This window comes from Suricata suricatta, chromosome 14 (assembly GCF_006229205.1).
Source record: "Suricata suricatta isolate VVHF042 chromosome 14, meerkat_22Aug2017_6uvM2_HiC, whole genome shotgun sequence".
Taxonomy (NCBI): Eukaryota; Metazoa; Chordata; class Mammalia; order Carnivora; family Herpestidae; genus Suricata; species Suricata suricatta.
Window position 1 is genome coordinate 76,786,928 of NC_043713.1, and position 18,827 is coordinate 76,805,754.

At 51.9% G+C, this 18,827-nt stretch overlaps 1 protein-coding gene across 4 annotated transcripts in view; it reads left to right on the top strand.

Annotated features, from left to right (window-relative positions):
* Positions 1 to 17,353, top strand: part of C14H12orf49 (chromosome 14 C12orf49 homolog) — a 30,354-nt gene extending 13,001 nt beyond the window's left edge. For 3 of the 4 annotated variants that reach the window (XM_029921661.1, XM_029921658.1, XM_029921659.1), the window contains one exon: positions 1,504 to 2,066. In XM_029921661.1, the coding sequence (XP_029777521.1) occupies positions 1,504 to 1,587 (84 nt within the window). In that variant the 3' untranslated portion in view covers positions 1,588 to 2,066. Of the gene's footprint in view, positions 1 to 1,503; positions 2,067 to 16,875 lie in introns of those variants that run through there. The other variant, XM_029921660.1, reaches the window with a different exon arrangement.
* The last annotated feature ends 1,474 nt before the right edge of the window (positions 17,354 to 18,827 follow it).

Here is an 18,827-nt window from a genome sequence, read left to right on the forward strand (position 1 = left end):
TGGCACAGTGCCGCAGCCTCAGCTCCCAGCCTTTGTGGTGCTGTTGCCGGGGCGCTGGTCGTGAGGTCAGCAGACGTGCGAATGGTGCAGGCACGCTTCTTCTGGCGTCTCTCTGCTGTGCCCAAGACCGAACTGGCTTCGTCTGAGACAGCAGACTGTCCTTCCCCGTGACTCGTGCCCTCGGCAGAGTTCTGTAGACCTCTTGATTTTATGCCGCTTTGTCCATCTCTGCTCTGCTCTTAGAGCATTCAGAATCACTGAGTAAATATTTCAGGGATTATAATGAGCATTTGAAAACACGAAGTTCCTGATGGTCTTGTTTTGCTGGAAAAGCTTTCCGCTTGAATGGGCTTTAAAGGAAGTGTGGAGGAAGGCTGAACACATGACTCATTTGATTCAGATTCTCTCTCATTCTGAGAAATGGTAGAAATATTTTCTTCCCTTAACTGATAAAACCCAGACACTATTTCCAGTCTTAAGGGAAGATGTTCACCTCTCTTTTTATTGTAAAGAGAGAGTTCTCAGTTGCCAGTCAATTGAGTATCCCGAAAAGAGATTTGCTGCATGTCTGTAAATTGAATACTTATGATTTAGGTGTTAAGCATCAGTCTTGGGCTAATTAATGGACTCAAGACTAGCCAGAACCTCAAGCTGCTTGTATGAGAACAAATGGCTGAAAAAGTAGCCATTGGGGATGCTGGGCTGTGTTAAGTCACACTTACCATTCGCTTAGCCATACGAGGCCTGTGTGGGATTGTGGGATTGGCCTCACGTGCTAGACCTCGAGATACGTAACCTTCATGAAAGTGATGTGAGGTGGCATCTCCATCTCTGCAGGGTCCAGGACCCGGACCTGCATTTCTTTGGAGCGCAAAAGTCAGGAACAAAGCACTCACTGGATCTTAATCTAACTTAAAATCATTTGCAAAAAACATGGTTGTCTTGAATTGCCCAGGTCATAGCTAGGCTGCTTTAAAAAAAAAAAAAAGGCAAAACACAGCCAAAACAGCAGAAAACCAAAACGCTGTCTGCTGCCGTAAAAAGGAGCAGAGGTGCTCTGCCCGCTCTCATGCTCCTCGTCGGCGTACCGTGTTGAGCATCCGCCTTTGTTTCAAACAAGGGCCTTGGAGGAGCACCTGGGTGGCTCCGTCAGTTAAGCCTCCGACTTTGGCTCAGGGTGTGGTCTCATGTTCGTGGGTTCGAGCCCTGCGTCAGGCTCTGTGCTGACAGCTCAGAGCCTGGAGCCTGCTTCGGATTCTGTGTCTCTCTCTCTCTGTCCCTCCCCGTCTCATGCTCAGTCTCTCCCTGTCTCAAAATAAATAAAACATTTAAAAAAACCCTCAAGTCCTTGGAGCCTTTTGGTGGCATTTGTAAGTGGCCTGGTCCAGGCCCTTGCAGGGGGTGACTCCCCGCGGTCCTGCTCTGACCGCCACTGCTCCGCGAGGGAGAAACGTGAGACTCTGCTCTCTCTCACGGCGCTCTTGTCTTCCCTTCTGCCAACAGAGCGTGCAGCACGAGAACACCTATAGGGACCCCATAGCCAAGTATTGCTACGGAGAGAGCCCTCCTGAGCTCTTCCCCGAGTGACGGGCACGGACGACGACACACGGGCGACCCAGCACCACCGAAGATCTGGTGGCCCGAAGCCACGCTCCAGTGCTCTCTCGTTCGCTGGGGAGAAGAGGGTCTTCGTGCTTTGACCTTGGCTTTGACCACTTCTTGTGTTGTGCGTTTTGGCCTCGCTCTCCACCGGGCTTTACCCCGTGAAACTGTTCTGTAAAGTAGCTTGGAAACGCCAGTGAGTCGCGTTCAGGGACAGACTACGGGCGAGCTTGTGGAGGCGAGGGTGCTCGGGGACACCTCTACCGTTGTAGACGCATGGAACCCTTCACTGTAAAGTTATTTATTGCATTTCTTTGGAGTAGTGGGAAGATGATGTTTTATAGAGGAGGATGCCTTGCCTTGATAGTCGAATATATTCAAGGAAATTGTTTTCTTGTGTTCTTGAGTTTCATGAGCTAAGTCATCCCTTCTCCCAGATAAAATGTTTGACCTCTCTGAACGTGCATGTTCTCTCAAGGTGGTTATTTTTGGTTTTCTTTTAACAGCATCTTCAGGAGTGGGCCCTGAGCACCGTATCCTGACATGTAAAAATTGTCAATAACTCAAAGGTACTGTTCCATTCCAGCTCTGTGTACCGTCTGCCCGGCAGGGGGCACCGGGTGCCCTCGGGTTTTCTCGTAGTGGTATTGGAATCTGTACCCCACTCGGCCGCGGTGCGCTGGGAGCCTCAGGGACATCGCCGCAGCCTCCTCTCCTCTCCTGCCACCGGAACCTGGGAGTGAGGGGATTCCTAAGAGGAGATCCATCTAGCAGAGATGCTGGCTGGGAGAGTCATCCGTCCTGCTCTCAGCTTCGGAACGCAGAACAGGTTCAGACCTTCGCTTTCCTTGTGGTTTGCAAAGAAGAGGAAAACCCAGGTTGCTGTCAAGGTTCTGTGAGCGAGCTTCTCCTGCCCTCAGTGGGGCGAGTCCGTGGGCGCTGGACGTGCCGCTGCGGTCCACACGCTCGAGGCAGCCCCACAGGCTTCTAGCACGACACGGAGTCTCGGGGCAGGCTTGAGGTCCCAGGTCTTTGGTCCTCAGATCAAAGCATCCTGCCCCTCACGTAGTACAGCTCTTTGCTCTCAGGAGACATTAACGCACAGATCTTTCCTGGAGCCCCTCTCTTGGTCAAGGTATTTTTCATTTTTTGGTGGTTCAAGTCGTTGACCTTGGAGCGGGGCACTAGTTCTGCAGTCCACTTTTGATACAAACACATTTTTTCCGGCAGGGCTTTTTCACTGGACCACGTTTGCCTCCCAGTATGCTTCAGTATGTAGCCGTCCTCGTGGTATTTTCAGACTTCTCTTCCCAAAGTGGTTTGTCCCTCTAAATAAGCTTTCTCAGGGGGCGAACTGTCTGGCAATTGTTTTTTTAATGTTCTTTTTCTCCAGAAAGTCTATTTAATCTGCATTGGACTTTCTGGATTCTTTGTGCATTCGTGGTGCTAAGTCAGACTTCATCTGTGGAAGAAATGTGCATCTCTGGGATGTTTTAGCCTCTCGTTCTTCTTGGTGACTCAGTCGATGTGGGAGCCCATCTTACATGGGTAGCCACTGGTATCAGTCTCTCCTTGGAGCTAATTTGAACTTCTGAGCAATGTAACATAATGTGAAAACACTCGTATCAAAGACCAGCTCGTGCTTCTTTACTTTGAACTTGAGTTACTGACGAGCACGTTCTGCGTTTCCAGTGCTTTCACAGACGGTGCCCACAGCAGTGTGAGAGAGTGAAGCTCGCTTGTATTCCCGCCCCATAGAGGAGAAAACAGAGCTGAAGTGACTTCCCGGAGTCCCCACTGAGATTTAACTGCAGAACCGGAACAGGAATTCATCTCCAGCTTCAGGTCCGCTGCCGCCTCCTCCACGGTCATCCTCCCCCCACCCCCATCCCAGGAGTGTGTGATTTCAGGTGTCCCAGCCCAAAGAGGAGAGAGAGGGCCTCTGAGAGGGCCTCAGTAGCCGAAGTGGGTCAGTAATTCAAAGGTCATTTTCATTTGGCCCTGGAGTGTGTTTTTTGTCTGTTTAACGTACATTCACTTGTTTGAAGACCCCCCCCCGCCCCCCCCGCCCCCCCTGCAGACTATGTAACGAAGCTGTTGAAGGACCCAGAACACTGTTCCGCCTCCCCGCCTCCAGCCCAGAAGCGCTGCCTGCTCTGCGTGCTGTGGTTGGTTTCTCGACTCCTCGACTGAGGGCTTCTAGAATTAGGTAACTCGCCTTAGTTGTGCATGCCCGGAGGTTAGCAAAGTGTGTGATGCATGCTAGGATTTTAGGGAAACATGAAAGAAGGGACAAAAATACCTTTAGTTTAAAAATAAAAGTCCCTAAATACTAGTGTCTGGGGCTAAAGGTAAGAGGACAATTTAAAGCACTTCCCCCAGGTCTGGATCTTAATTGCCTTGCTCGTTGCTGCAGCGCAGAGATGTGTCCCTCCCGGGAAAGACACAGCGGAGTGGGTAAGAGTGCCGAGGCGGGCAGGGACGAAGGAGGGCTGAGCCGCCTCCGCCAGGCCTGGCACTCAGGGCGGCCCTGGGCCCGGTGGTGGGGCTGGCGCCGCAGGGCGAGCTCGGCACCCCTTGGAAAGCGGGGGCTTCAGAGCAGGCATGTCCGCTGTCCGCACGCATGCTCCCGAGGACAGACCTCGGGCCTCTGGGAGATGCCTCCGTTGGTGTGGCTGCAGAGGAGCTGTGGGCATGGGCAGCGCCACCTGCCAGTCCCCAGCAAGGCTTTCCCTGTCGCTGGGATTTGCAGGTAAACTAAACGTGCAGAGAGGTTGCTTACGTGGTGGGGACAGCTCCCTTGCGGGCGGGAGAGAACTCTGTCCTGCGGTTAGTGACTGGGTTAGTGACTGCTTGCTGACAGCGGGCTTTGGGCGGTTTCCTCCCCTGAGGCCCAGGCCCTTCAGTGCAAAGTGGGATCAGCCGTGCGGGGGTTGGGGGGGGGGGGGCGGGAAGCGCAGTGCTCCGCACAGGGTCTGCCGGCTGCATCCCAGCCAGGGGGTGATGTCAGGAGTCCCGACGCTGGGGTTCATGAGCCCCCCCCTCGGGTGGAAGAGTGGCGATTACAGAATTCTCAGTGTTACTTTGATTACTAATCTTAAAAGAACTCATGCTCACAATGAGTTTCAGATAATTCAGGAGTATGTAAAGATGAAAATAATAACAACCTAAAATCCCACGACCCGGAGATTGGTCCCAGTATTTTTTCTCATTCATGACTTTTCAGGCAGAAGCAAGCGCCCATTTTCCTCTTGAAAACAATCCTGTAATGGACATGCTCCTGTGTTACATATAGGCCTAGAATAATTTTAATGACCACATGGTATCAGTTTCATGGATTACAATAATGTTATTAACCCCCTGCTGAGGACACTTAGCATTGGTAGTCGTGCTTTTACATGCATGTTGGTATATTCACCCGATACCCGTTTCACCAGTTCGTGCTCTCATCTAAAAATTGCGGGAGTGTCCTCTCTGCTATATCTCTGACGGCCGCACGTGATCCTTTAGCTCTGCTGATGGATGTCCATGTTCTAATTTGTAGTTACTTAATTGCTACTGATGTTAACTCTTTGAGGTACTAATTGGCCATTTATTCTTCAAATGTGGTGAACTGTCTGTCACCTTGGCCAACTTTTCTCTTTTTCTTAGCATTAAAAAAATTATTTTAACGTTTGTTTATTTTTGAGAGACAGAGATACTGTGAGTGGGGGAGGGGCAGAGAGAGAGGGAGACACCAAATCTGAAGCAGGTTCCAAGCTTTGAGTTGTCAGCACAGAGCCCAACATGGGGCTCGAACTCGCAAACTTCGAGATCATGACCTGAGTCGAAGTTGGACACGTAACGGACTGAACCACTCAGGCGCCCCAACTTTTCTCCTTTTCTTAGCATTTTTTAAATGAAAGCTAACTTTTCCAGTTGCTCTAGGATAGCAGGGATGGGGGGCACTTTTGTCCCCAAAAGGACCTTTGGCAAGGCTTGGAGACATTTTTGTCACAACTGGGGGAGGGCGGTGCATCGATGGGTCGAGGCCAGGGATGCTGCTAAACATCCTGTCATGCACAGGAGGGCCCCCACAGCCAAGGGGCCTGGGTGGAGGCCTTCCCCGCAGGTCACGTTTCCCCCGTAGGTTGAACAGAGAAGCTGCCAGGAGTTGGGAGCTGACTTTATTATTTCCCTGCCCTTGCTTTCAGCCGAGCTGAGTGCTGCTGATTACATTACCCGGGTCCCCGGGGACCTGCTGCTTCCCTGGCAGGCCTCTCCCGGCCCAGCGCGCCTCCTGAGCGGCATTATTACTCTGCCATGATGTCCTCAGCTCACTAACGTGACCCCAGAGCACACGCTCCACTGCAGAGTGACCTGAAGGTTTACAAACAGCCTCATCTCCCCCGCCCTGCCCCCGGGACAGATGTGTTCTCCAGTCCACCCCACCACTCCTCGAGGGGAGTGACTGGGGGGACTGAGCGAGGCGAGAGATGCCACCACACATCCCGTGTGGTCATTCTGCTGTTAAAAGGTGCCACACAAGTAGAGTAACGATTTTGTTTAAAAGGGAAAGCCTCGGGATCATGAGAGTTCTTTCCTGCATGAGCGCTTTCCTGACCACGTGGCGCGTGGCCTTCCAGGCCCTTCTGCGTGGATTTGTCCTGCAGAGTTTGTCATCAGGGTGTGCGAGCAGTGTGGGGGCTGGCCTCCCTGTTCCTGCCCAGTCACGCCTCGGCCAGGCTCCTTGACCAGTCCGGTTTTGCAGGCACCGGGAGGCGTCAGTGCTGGTGGTTCGCAGAGCGGGGACAGCTCCTGTCCCGGGGGACCTCGTCAGTCACTTCGTGCGTACCGCTTGATTCGTGCCCGGTGATAGCTGAACTGCTGCACCTTGTAAAAGTGAAAGGCCAGCCTTTAATATCATAATAAAGAAACAAGCATTTTGTTTTAAATTTTTTTTAATGTTTTATTTATTTTAGATAGAGACAGAGCATGAGAGGGGGATGGGAAGAGAGAGAGGGAGACACAGAATGGGAAGCAGGCTCCAGGCTCTGAGCTAGTGGTCAGCACAGAGCCCGACGCGGGGCTCGAACCCACGAATGTGAGATCTGACCTGAGCCGAAGTTGGAGGCTTAACCGACTGAGCCACCCAGGTGCCCCGAAACAAGCGTTTTTTAGAGAGTGAATAGTTCCTTCGGCTTGGACTTAATTCGTTGACTTTTTTTTTTTTTTAGTATTTATGTTTGGGAGAGTGCAGGTCAGGGAAGGGTGGGGAGAGGAGGACAGAGGCTCCGAAGCAGGCTTGAGGCTGTGACCGGGTGACAGCAGCAAGCTCGACGTGGGGCTCCAACTCAGGAACCGTGAGATCATGCCCTGAGCCGAAGTTGGATGCTCAACTGGCTGAGCCCCCCGGGCGCCCCAATTCGTTGACTTTTATGCACACTGGAGCAGGCGGGCTCTGGTCGGCTTGCATCTAGGTTGTCACAAAATCTAAAGTGGTGTTGGCTAAGTGAGAAAAGGTTGCATTGGCTCTCTGTGAAATTTGGGGTTTCAGGCCATGTTGGTGCAGGGATGTGTGAGTGGAACACCAGCGTTGTGAGGTGTGTGGGTGGCCGCCCTAATTTTATTGACAAACGTGCAGGCATTAATGACCGGGAGTAAAGTAACGTCTTCCAGCTTTGCTTTCCTCGTTGGTGAAATTGAAGGTGAAACGAGGTTCTCTCACAGATAGGACATTCCGATGTTTGGGACCAGCCATAGATGCCACCAAGTGTGAAGGCAAGACCAGAACTTGTGCCTCCCGGCCGCTGAGTCCTGGGCTCTGGTCCTCACAGGGCGAGGGGACCAGCCACCAGAGGCCCTTTCTCCTGAATCTAGGGCTTCCCCCTTTTCTCTGAAAGATTTCAGCCGGGGCTCACCGTTTTCTGACTCTTCCTCCTCAAATGTTAGACACTGTGTCTTGTCTCCTGGGACCCGCTTCTCCTGTGTTGCCACTTGCACCTGTGAAAACAGCTGGTGTGTTTTCCATCATAAAAACAGCTGCCTTTTGGCAGGGCGGCCCGGGGCCGTGCGTGCGGCTGCACCTGAGCACGACGCTCGCTCAGTCAGGCGTGCTGACCCCGAGTTACCCAGCACATCTTGGAATTTCGGAGAAGGGCTCGGGCTCGGGCAGTCGTGCCTCAGTAAAAGGTTTTCCTTTCCTTTCTTTTATGATTACAAAGCAGAAACCTTGAAGTGTAGGAAACTATAGTGATGTTAACTTGTGCCAAATTAGACTCCTAGGCCCCCAAGATAGCCCTAACATTTTTGATGTAAATTTTGCCTGCATTTTGTATGTAAATGTGTTACATTAGTATGCCAATCAAATAGAATCCTGTAGATAACAGTTTAAAAATAAACAGTCCCCGTTAGGCCGATTTAACACAATTAGAGCTGATTGTAGAGCGGGAAGGTGCGCGGTGCTGCTCGCGTGATCCGGCCTCTGACGTACAGCCGGGTGAGAGGCGAAAGCCCTGTCGTGGCTGCACAGGCCCAGCTCTTCCCGTGCGGCGGGGAAACAAGGCGCTGTGTTCCGCACACGGAAGTCCTCGGCGGTTTACCTTGTCCCGCGTGGACCTGCATGAAGCCTGCCGGTGACGAAGCCTGGCCCGGCGGACTTGCACTTGGGAGAGCCCGCCCCAGGCCCCCTCCGCAGGCCATTCAGCATAGGGAATCCCCAGATGCAGACAGGCAGGGGAAGCTCTGTGGAAAGGCTGGGTCGTCCTGCTGCACGTCTGGTGTGGAGGAAGGATGACCTGAGCTCCCCCGAAGCCCCAGCTCTGCTTTGACAAGTGTCCAGCAGTGTGATGGTTTCCGAGGGCACTGCTTGGAGCTGGGGTCTGCTGTGCTCGCTCTCCTCGTGTGCTGGACTCAGTTTCTCCTGGGAGGTCTTCACCGGGCAGAATTCGGGGATGCTCTTGGAGCTCAGTCCCTGACACGTGCGCCTGTCCTTGCTTTGCTTGCGGCTTGCTAAGTGCCGGCTTGGAAGCCCGAGATAAATAGACTTGCAGCAGCTCAGCAGTCGGCTGGGCTCATTTGTTCGACACAAATAAGCTCATTGACCTGATTTAGCGCAGGGAGGAGCCGTGGGGTTAAGTCAGATGTGATCTCAGAGCCCTGTCTCTTGTCTGCAGCCTTTGCAGACCCCCAAGGACAGCCTCCTGGTTAAATGATGCTCGTGGGCGCCATTTCAAGGGCAGAGGGGGAGAGAGGATGGAGAGGTGGAAGGAAGAGGGATGGAGAGGGGAGAGCGAGGTGCCGGTGGCACAGACACCAACAGTTGCTCTCTGTGCCACTTGGTGGCACCAACTCCATAGGTTTTCTGTTTCAGCACACTGCTAGGCAAGCAACCGTGGGCCCCGAGCCCGCGTGGTCTCTCTCTCTCCTTAAAACAATGAAGCTGTTTCTGTAGCTGTTGTCGAGGACCCCTCGGGGCTGTTGATTTTGTGCTTAGGGACCTGGGAGAGCAGCCTTTGGTCTGCCTCTGGTGCCCATGCTACCCATTCTTTTTTTCCCCCGGTTCACCAAGAGGAAAAGGAGATAGGTCTCTTAACCATCCTTACCCAGAAGAGGACCACACCTGGAGGTGCCGGCAGCGTGCCCTTCTGTGTCCGCACCATCTCCCGAGGCAGGTGCTCTCTGGTCTTCATTTCACAGAGGGAGCCTGGGGTGCAAAGGCGACCTTGTCCAGGACGCACTGTGAGACACGGGGGCCATATGCACATTTCCGATCTCCAGAAGGTGCACACAGGCTGGGTGGGCAACACATGACCTTGGTGGACCCTCTTCTAGTCATTTCTGCTGCTAGAGGCTTATTTAATCCTAACAACCACTCCTATGAGGGAGGGAGAGAGTCTTATAATTCCCATTTTAAGGAAACGAGCCCAAAGATTAAATACTTTGCATAGGGACACTGTCTTGGTCGTTTAAGCCAAGATGGTGATCGACCCAGATTTCCTTGTCGTTTTAGCCCCCGAGAGGCGGTAAATGCCATGCTGGGCTCTGAGCACAAAAGGTGGGGGCGCATGCTGGGGGAGGACAGGTTGGTGTTTGCTCTGAAATTTGTACTTTGGCCTCAGGATTGGATGATCCTTGATTTAAGCGAAATGTTTCACCTTTTCACTGCTGGTCCCTGCCGGAAAAGGTTTTAAAGAATGTACTAGAAGGGGAACTTACCCCTTCAGCACTACTGAGAGGCTGTGTCTTAATGTCCACTGAGCAGAGTCCTTGTAGTGGGCTGAACTGTGTCCCCTGCCGCAAACCCCTGTGCGGAAGTCCACAGCCCTGGTACCTGGGAGGAGAGGGGGCCTTCAGCAAGGGTGGTGGAGTGTGACCTGGTAGCACAGGCGTCTTTGTAAGAAGAGGGAGGCACCAGCAGTGCAAGCAGGTGGCCATCCAGGAGCCCAGGAGAGAAGGACCACGGGAGACACCAACCCTGCCTACACCTCGTCGTCCCCAACTGCAGGAGAAGACATTTCTGTTATTGGAGCTGCCCAGTCCGTGCTGCTTGGTCCTGGCAGCCCAAGCTGACGGCTACGGCCGGGAAGGAAGCACGCACTCAGTTCGTCACAGGGCCAAAGCACGGCCCGGGCAGGGGACAGCGCACTGCACCCCTGGAGTCGTTCTGGCTCCATGCATCTCCTCCCTCCTGGGCCTGTTTGCCCGCCTGTGAAGGGGGCACACGGTCATACCTAAGGATCCTTGCAGAGCTGGCCTCCTAGGAAGGAGTCTAGGCGCTGGTCTGGGACCTGCAGAGTGCTGGATGGAGCCAGCGGTGTCTAACCAGAGGGAGATTTTACGCCCTGGGGGACATTGCCCGTCTCTGCAGACATTTTTGATGGTCACCAGCGTGAATGTGGGGGCGCTACTGGCGTCTCATAGAAGCCAAGGAGGCTGTTCAACATCTACGGTGCACAGGACAGAACATTCATTCTGCAGGTATTAGCGCTGCTGAGTGCTGGGGAGGACACAGAAATGGAAAATGGCCTTCTGAAACGTAAAATCGAGTGGATCCTGAGCATCAGGTGTGGGGAATGTGGTCCTTAGGTGTTGATTTACCCTGAGGATAAAGTGTCCCTTGGCTTTCTGTGCTCCAGCAGCACAGGCACTGCGTGTTTATGCCTACTTCTTTCACAGGCCTACACTTGTATAGCTTGATTATTTTCTAAAAGGACTTGAGAAAACACATGTTTATGTATATATATCATACTGATGAGTAAAATAGAAATAAAATTAGGATGACTTTAAAATAGAATGCAAACATGCAGTTGAACAAAGCGGGTGATGCAATTGAGTTTCCTGGCAGCAAGGGCCAAAAGAGAAACAACTCCTCATGTTAATGCAAAGCGTTATTAACTCAGAGCATTTCCTCAATGCGGAGTCTAAAATGAGATTTTTGTTTAGGCTTTTGACAGGCTACTGACTGATACTTAGATCGATACCATGTATATAGCAAGCGTACCAACGCCAGGTGTATTTGGATGTTGGAAAGGACGATGGATGGCCTCCGCTTTCAGGTAATCTGTGCCACTACCTGCCGTGTGGGATCCTAGATGTGAGGACAGAGCAAGTGTTGCTCTGTGGGGGAGGCTCAGGGCAGACCCACTAAACTGACACGTTTATACATACGTACTTTCTTCCCTAATCTTTTAACTTTTTCTAACTATAGAGTAATGATACACTGCATTATAGGAAATTGGGGTGCTATGAAAAAGAATAAAAACTCTCATGATTCTTTATCTGCAGATAACCACTCTGTTTAGATATGTATCTATTCACACACACACACTTATGTATTAATATATTTAACAAAAAAGAAAATTGGGATCCTATTTTATCATTTTGTAACCAAATGAACGGCCCCTAAATGGGGCTTTGAAGAATGAGTTGGGAGGTCACCAAGCAGGGGGGTGGTGTGCGTGCCGGGCTGGCGGCGGGGTTAGCTAGCCGGGATCTGTGCAGATGGGCGAGACCTCACGTTTCTTCTCACGACTGCTCGGGGTCATCATTCCCGTGGTAACCGAGGAAAGGTTGCCCCCACCCCCACCCCTGGGAGTTCTACACCGCAGCAGCCCTATAACTTTGTTTTTCACTTACCAAAGTAACAGAAGTGGTTTTCTGTTAGCCTACCACTCATTGGTTTTTTGGTAACAATTTTATCGAGATGTACTCAGTTACCATACAGTTCACTCCTTTAAACTGTACAACTCAATGATTTTATTATATTCACAGTTACACACCCATCATTAATTGTAGACACTTTTGTGACGCCCCTCCCCCCCCCGCCCCAAGAAAAGAAACCCCATGCCCAGTAGTAGTCACTCCCCATTCTTTCTCCCCCAGCATCTGGCAACAGTTCATCTACTTTGTCTCTATGGATTGACCCATTCTAGAGGTTCCATATCAAAAGAATCATGCCATATGTGGTCTTTTGTAACTAGCTTCCCTCCGCGTATTTTCAGACTTTGCCCGTGGCGTGGCGTGCACAGCTTCTTTATTATTGCTAAAGACTATTCCGTTGTACATAAAGACCGCATTTGCTTGTTCATTCCTCAGTTGATGGACATTTGGGTTGTCTCCACTTTTTGGCCCTTGGGCATAATGCCGCTGTGAACATTCATGTTGTAAGCTTCACGTGGACGTCCATTTCCCCTTCCTTTGGGTCTGTCCCAAGGACTGGAACTTTTAAGAAACTACCAGATTGTCTTCCAAGAGAGTTGTACCATTTTGCATCCCACTTGCAGTGTACTGGGATTTCAGTGTCTCCACATCCTCTCCAGCACTTGGTAGTGTTCGTCTTACTGCTTACGGCCCTCCCGTGGCTGTGACGTGGTGTCCCGCTCTGGTTTGGACTTGCACGTCCCTGATGGCTGATGATGCTGTCCGTTTGCACGTCGTCTTTGGAGCGAGGCCTGTCCTCATCCTCCCCTTCTTAAAGCGGGTCGTCTTTTTAGTGTTGACAGTTCTTTATATAGTTCTGATGTAAACCCCTTATCAGATACACGATTTGCAAATACTTTCCTCATTCTGTGGCTTGTCATCTCACTTTCTTGATGGTGTTCTTTGAAGCATAAAGGTTTAATTTTGATGAAGTGCAGTTTAGCTTTTGTGACTTGTGTGTTTGGTGTCCCATCTAATACCATTTGCTTTTTAATGCGTGATCATACTCCTTGGAATAGATGTAACGTAAGGGGATAATCATTGGATTCTAGCATGCGTAAAGTCATTTGTTTCAAGTGCCTCCCCTTCCCGCCCTGGGGGAGAGCAGCAGTTAGACCACATTTTGTCCCATCCTGTAGCCTTTAGAAACACTTCACTGCTCCATGAGCCCCCCCCCCCCAAGGTGTCCGGCTGTGCTCAGATCTCTGCAGAGTAGCTGGGAAGGTGTTCGAATCTCCAGGCAGCACACCTGTGTGTGTCCTCCGTCCTGTCATTTCTGGGCCAGGAGTCGAAGTAGCACAACCTTGCAGGACATGTTGCCATCTGCTGGCAGAGGCGGGAAAGTGCGACGCCAGGAAGCGGAAGACCGCGCTCTTTCCCAGCACGTTGTCCAGGAGCACAGCTAACTTTCCATTCTGGCCTCTGCGCCTGTTGCTCGGGAGGTCTTCTCACCGTTAGGGGCAGTGTTTAAATATGAAATCCTTTACTAAATGGAACCCGTTTCCGACAAGGCGAGGAAGCTGGGAGGTTCCTGTTGGGTGGGTGCCACCTGGGGCATGAAGACGTCAACCAGGAGGAAGCAGTTCTGCACCACAGGTGACGGAGGGGACTGAATAGGAGCCACGTGTCCTCCAGACGGGGAGCGCTGTCACCGTGTTTGTCGAGTGTCCGTTCGGGGGTGTCGGGGGTGCCGCTGCACCTGCCGCTCACTGCCAGCTCTCCCGGCCTGCTGGGCCTGCTGTGCTGATTAGAACTATGGGGTCTGTGGAGATAACGACCTGACCTTGCATGTTTTCTAGAACAGCGTGGGCAACAGCCTGATTCTTTAAAATGTGTGATAGCACTCTATTGTAATATACTCTATTTTACTAAGTATTTAAAGTTTATTTTGAGAGAGAGAGGGAGAGCGAGCAGGCAGAGGAGGGGCAGAGAGAGAGAACCTCAAGCAGGCTCTACACCATCAGCACGGAGCTCAACGTGGGTCTTAAACTCATGACCCATGAGATCATGAGCTGAGCCAAAACCAAGACGCGGGTGCTTAACTGACGGAGCCACCCAGGTGTCCCAAGAACACGCGTTTCTAATTTCTGTCACCCTTTAATAAAAGGAGTATAAAAAAGTGATTTGTAAAAAAATGTGCAGAAACACTTGTCCATCAGCACCACTCACAACAGCCAGGAAGTGGAAACCACCGAGTGCCCGGCAGTAGATAGGTGGAAAAACAAAATGCGCTGCATCCCACAGCGGAATGCTACTTGGCCCCCGAAAGGGACAAGGCACTGACACCTGCTGCAGTACGGCTGAGCGGTGCTACGTGAACGCAGCCAGACACAAAGGCCACGTACTGTATGCCTCCGTTGGTGTGACATGTCCAGAGTAAGCAAGTCTGTAGGGACCAAAGGCAGGTTAGTGGTTGCCAGGGGCTGGGGGGAAGGGAAGCTGAGGAGGGTCTGCTGAGGGGTGTGGGCTTCTTTCCAGGTGATGGAGATCTTCTCAAGTGGATTGTGGGGACGGTTGCACAACTCTGAATACACTAACGGTACCACTTGAGGGGCAACTGGGTGGCTCAGTCGTTTAAGTGTCCTACTTCCGCTGAGGTCATGATCTCACAGTTTGTGTGTTCGAACCCCATGTTGGGCTCTACACTGGCAGCGCGGAACCTGCTTTGGATCCTCCTTCGGATCTTCTGTCTCCTTTCTGCTCCTCCCCCTGCTTGTGCTCCCTCTCGCTCGCTCGCTCGCTCTCTCTCTCTCTCTCTCTCTCTCTCTCTCTCTCTCTCTCTCTCGCCTTCCCACCCGCCCTCCCTCTCTCCCTCTCTCTCTCAAAAAAAAAAGAAACAACGAAAAGAATACCATTTGAAATGGGTTTGCATTTTATAACACCATATCCCAATAAAACTTTTTAAAATACGCACAAGAAAGGTTAGCAAAGGGCTGGTGTGTGAGGAGGGTAGGGGCTTGTACTTGGGACCCTCACAGAGGAAGTACAACCCAGTCGGGGAGCTGGGCTCACCAGGTGGCCCTGGGCTTAAACCCCAGTGTCCCCCATGTCCAGTCGCATTATTTTACACGAAAGTCCTCTAAGTTTGATTTCCTTCCCTGCAAAAAAGACGTGATAGTACCCTCCTCACAGGCTTTTTGGGGGGTGGATTATATCGATAATGTACGTAAAGTTTCTGGCATGCGCATTGTTCAGCAAATACTCACACTGTGATTCTGTGGCTGTGCGGCCAGTGAAAGGGCTCTCTACGGAGTCCTTGGGCCTTTGGAAGCTTCTAGCGGGCAGAGTGGCTAGGTGGATTTAAAACGTGAAATGAGGGTTTTGGACTGAGCTAAACACTTGGGAGTCTGTGGTTTCCTCGCTTCGGGGCCCTTTCTACCTTAAGATGTCTGCCAGAGTCCGCTCCATCCACCCCGCAAGATCCTGATCCTGAGAAGGCGATTAATGGGTTTGTGGACCAGTGCATCGTCTTCTACCTTCTTCCAAAATAACTGGGCAGGGGCACTTGTGTTCGCTGCTGGCCGGCCTAGGGCCCGCCGTCACCAGCTCATTCCTCAGGGGACCAGTTGGCAGAGTGGCCCCAGAAGAAGGGTGATGCTTAGGAGTGTGCCAGGCGCCAGAGTTTTCCCCACACACCCTTTCAAAACAAGTCTGTCTTGGATGAATAAGGACCCTTCCAGCTGCTCCACATAGTGTGTTGAATAAAGGCAAATGTGCCAGCGAGGCCAGGGGAAGATGTCAGGGGGCATCTAGAAACATCTCCGCCATACCCAGACCAACAACTCCCAGTGGTCCTGTCCTCAGACACCCCAGGACTCAGATGAAATTGACCCTGTTGGTGACCGCTGTGCTCCCCCTGTGCTAGGCCTCCAGGTGACCGGAGGGCCGGTGCATGTGCTCTTCCCCAGAACACCTGCACTGGGGAGAGGCCTCCCCCAGTGGGGGTGCCCCCAGAGGAGAGTGAGTTCTGAGTGCAGAGTCCTCAGATCGGGTCCTGGGGACTGGGGCGGGAGAAATGTGCGGGATGAATTACAGCGGGGGGACTCGTCCTGCTATTCTTAGGAAAATGAGATAAAAAGGGAGAAAGATTCCATTGGGTTTTGACATTTCCCAATTCTCACTTTTACATTGAGAAGTAAATTCAGATTCCCTTTTTAAAAGATAACTTTTCTAGGGACGCCTGGGTGGCCGAGTCGGTTAGTGTCCGGCTCTTAATGGCAGCTCAGGTCATGATCTCACGGTCCGTGGGTTCAAGCCCTGTGTCGGGCTCCATGTGCTGACAGCATGGAGACCGCTTGAGATAGTCTCTCCCTCTCTCTGCTCCTGCCCCACTCATGCTTTCTCTCTCTCTCTCTCTCAAAATGAATAAAATAACCTTTCTACTGTCAAACTTACTCGAAGGTCTTCATTTGGGGTCTGATGCCTATAACTACAATGAGGGGATGGGAGAAGCAGCTGCCAGGCCAAGAACCAGGAATGGAGAAGTAGGATCCAGCCCAACCCCTACATCGTGTCCTCTTCCACCTGGCCCCCCACACCACGATGCAGTAGTGTCAGGCCCAAAGTGACTTGAAATGAAGGTAGTCTCCGCTTTTTCTCTAGCTCCCCGCAACCCTTCACAGATGATGTGTGCACGTCACTACTGAACACTGCCCTTGAGTCTGCTGTGGAAGCGTGGAGGTTTTCTTCCCTATGTGGGTTTGCTAGGTCTTGTGTTTTGGCCTAGAGTGCTGAGTCGAGGACTTCACCAAAGTCCCATTGATGGTGTAGACCCCTGGAGATGGACAGAGGCACCATCCTGGTGGAAGGTCATGGTTTGGCAGATGTGAGGAGATGGCGTGGTACAGTGGTCAGAACAGGTAGTAAATATCTTCAGCTTTGACAGTTGTATGATCTCTGTTCCAAATGCTTGAACTCTGCTGGCATAGCAGACAGTATGTACACCAATGAACGCGGCTGCATTACAATAAAACTTTATTTACGGACACAGGTCGAGGGCCGGATTCAGTCTACAGGCCTTAGGTGGCCTACCTCTGGCTCAGCGGACCACCTTAATTGCTCCAACTCCTTTCTTAGTGTTCTCTCTTATCTTAGAGATGACGTGCTCGAAAAGCTGGAATGTTTTCCTCAGTGCTCCTGGAAATGTTGCTAAGAACCATGAAAGGCCACCGTCAGAGAGAAGGACCTCAACCGAGTGGAAGCAACAGGAATTTGGAGTTTTAAACCTAGAGCAGATGCTGAGAAATGAAGATTCTGCTGTCTTCCCATTGTCCCTCAACGGAAGGCTGGGCGTTTTAATTAGCTAATGTTGGCAAATTGCTTTGAAGAAAATTGTAAAATGTTTCGTGCTACAAGGTGCCAAGAATCCTAATTAGCTTTCCTTAAAGATACCACCTGGAAGTGTGATATTTTGTTGCTCTAGGTCCAAGCCAGCAAGAATAACCTGCAGATCAAAAACCAGTTTTTCAGCAAACATAACTGAGTATAAATGGATCGCTGCATCGACGTCACATTTGCTTCCTTCTGCCTAATCTGGTTCCCAGCAGCTGGGATATTAAACCCCATAAATGGAGGTTTGGGGTTTTTTGTTGTGTTTGATTTTTTTTTTTTTTTCCAAGAGAGCTCACTGGCAACGGGGACATGAAACAAATTAACCCATCCATGTGTTGCTGCCAATGTTGCCTTTTGGATTTTTTAGCTTGTGCCCCAGAGGCCCTGCCCTGGCGCGTCAAGGTGACAGAGAGGAGGTGGCTGGCAGTCACTCGGTCACAGAGTGGGGCTGGCTCTCAGCTATCCCCGTGCAGGAGAGATGTGTGCATGCTCTTAACAGCTGGGGAATGAAGGTGCATTCCAACGTTCCTGTTTCATGCAGCGGTGGCTACATCAGCATCTGATCTGTGTCACCGGCAGAAGCAAGTGAGATGTAGTTACTCTGGACCTCAGCCACCGGTGTGCATTGATTTGGAATCTCCAGGCTCTGATAGGGTCGGTCCGGGTGAGAGGAGGCAGCCGGTGTGGGGGTGGGGGCTCAAGGCAGGAGTCCCCAGCCTCTGCACCATCAGATGGTTCTGTGTGCGTGTGTTTGAGGGAGAGAGGGCTGTCCTGTGCCTTGTAGGATGCTGACCAGCATCCTTGGCCTCTACCCACTAGATGCTGGGAGCAGCCCTCATTCCCAGTGATGACGACCGAAAACTGTCTCCAGACATGGTCTAACGTCCCCTGAGGGGATAACTGCCCCTCACTGAGAAGCCTGCGTTAAGGGGAAATGCTTGGAGCAGCCACCTAATGGAAAGTGGGCTCCAACCGTCATTCCTGCCTCTTCGCTGTGTCTCACACCCTCATGTCGGCCATTAGCAGATCCCAGAGGCAGCCCTGCCTTGACTGTGTGTTGTGAACTGACCACTTCTCGCCATCCAGCCTCTCCTACTCTCGTTCAAGCCCCCACATCTTGTCTAGACACACTAGTGTGACTAGCCCCCCTCCGGTGTCCTGCTCCCCTTGGCACCCCACAGACTGTTCACCCAGCGGCCAGAGGGAGCCTGCTGGGGACCCCTCTCCCCCACACCATGGCATTTATGGGGAACTCCTCCTCTCCCTTAGGTGTGCCCCGAGTGTGTGCACCTGTCCCCTCTGCCCAGAGACGCCCTTCACTGCCCCAGCTCCCTGCTCAGACGTCCCTCTCTAGAGGCCCTCCCCGCCCCCCCCCCTTGAAGAGCACACCTGTCTTCTCTGGGCCAGAGGTCTTCAGCCTCAGCTCTAGTGACATTTTGGACGGGACTGTGGTGGGGGGCAGCATCCCTGTCCCCCCACCAGGTCACCGTGGCAACATCCCCCACCCGCCCAACTGCGACAACGAAAAATGTCTCCAGACGCTGCCGGTGTCCTCTGAGGGGCAACACGGTCTGATTGAGAACGACCGCTCTCCTCCTGCTTTATTTTTCTTCACCACACTCTCTCGTAAGACATCCAGTCTATTTGTCTTGTGCCCCGGAAGGCAGGCTTCATGAACGCAGAGACTTCGATTTGTCCCCTGCCATATCTGCAGG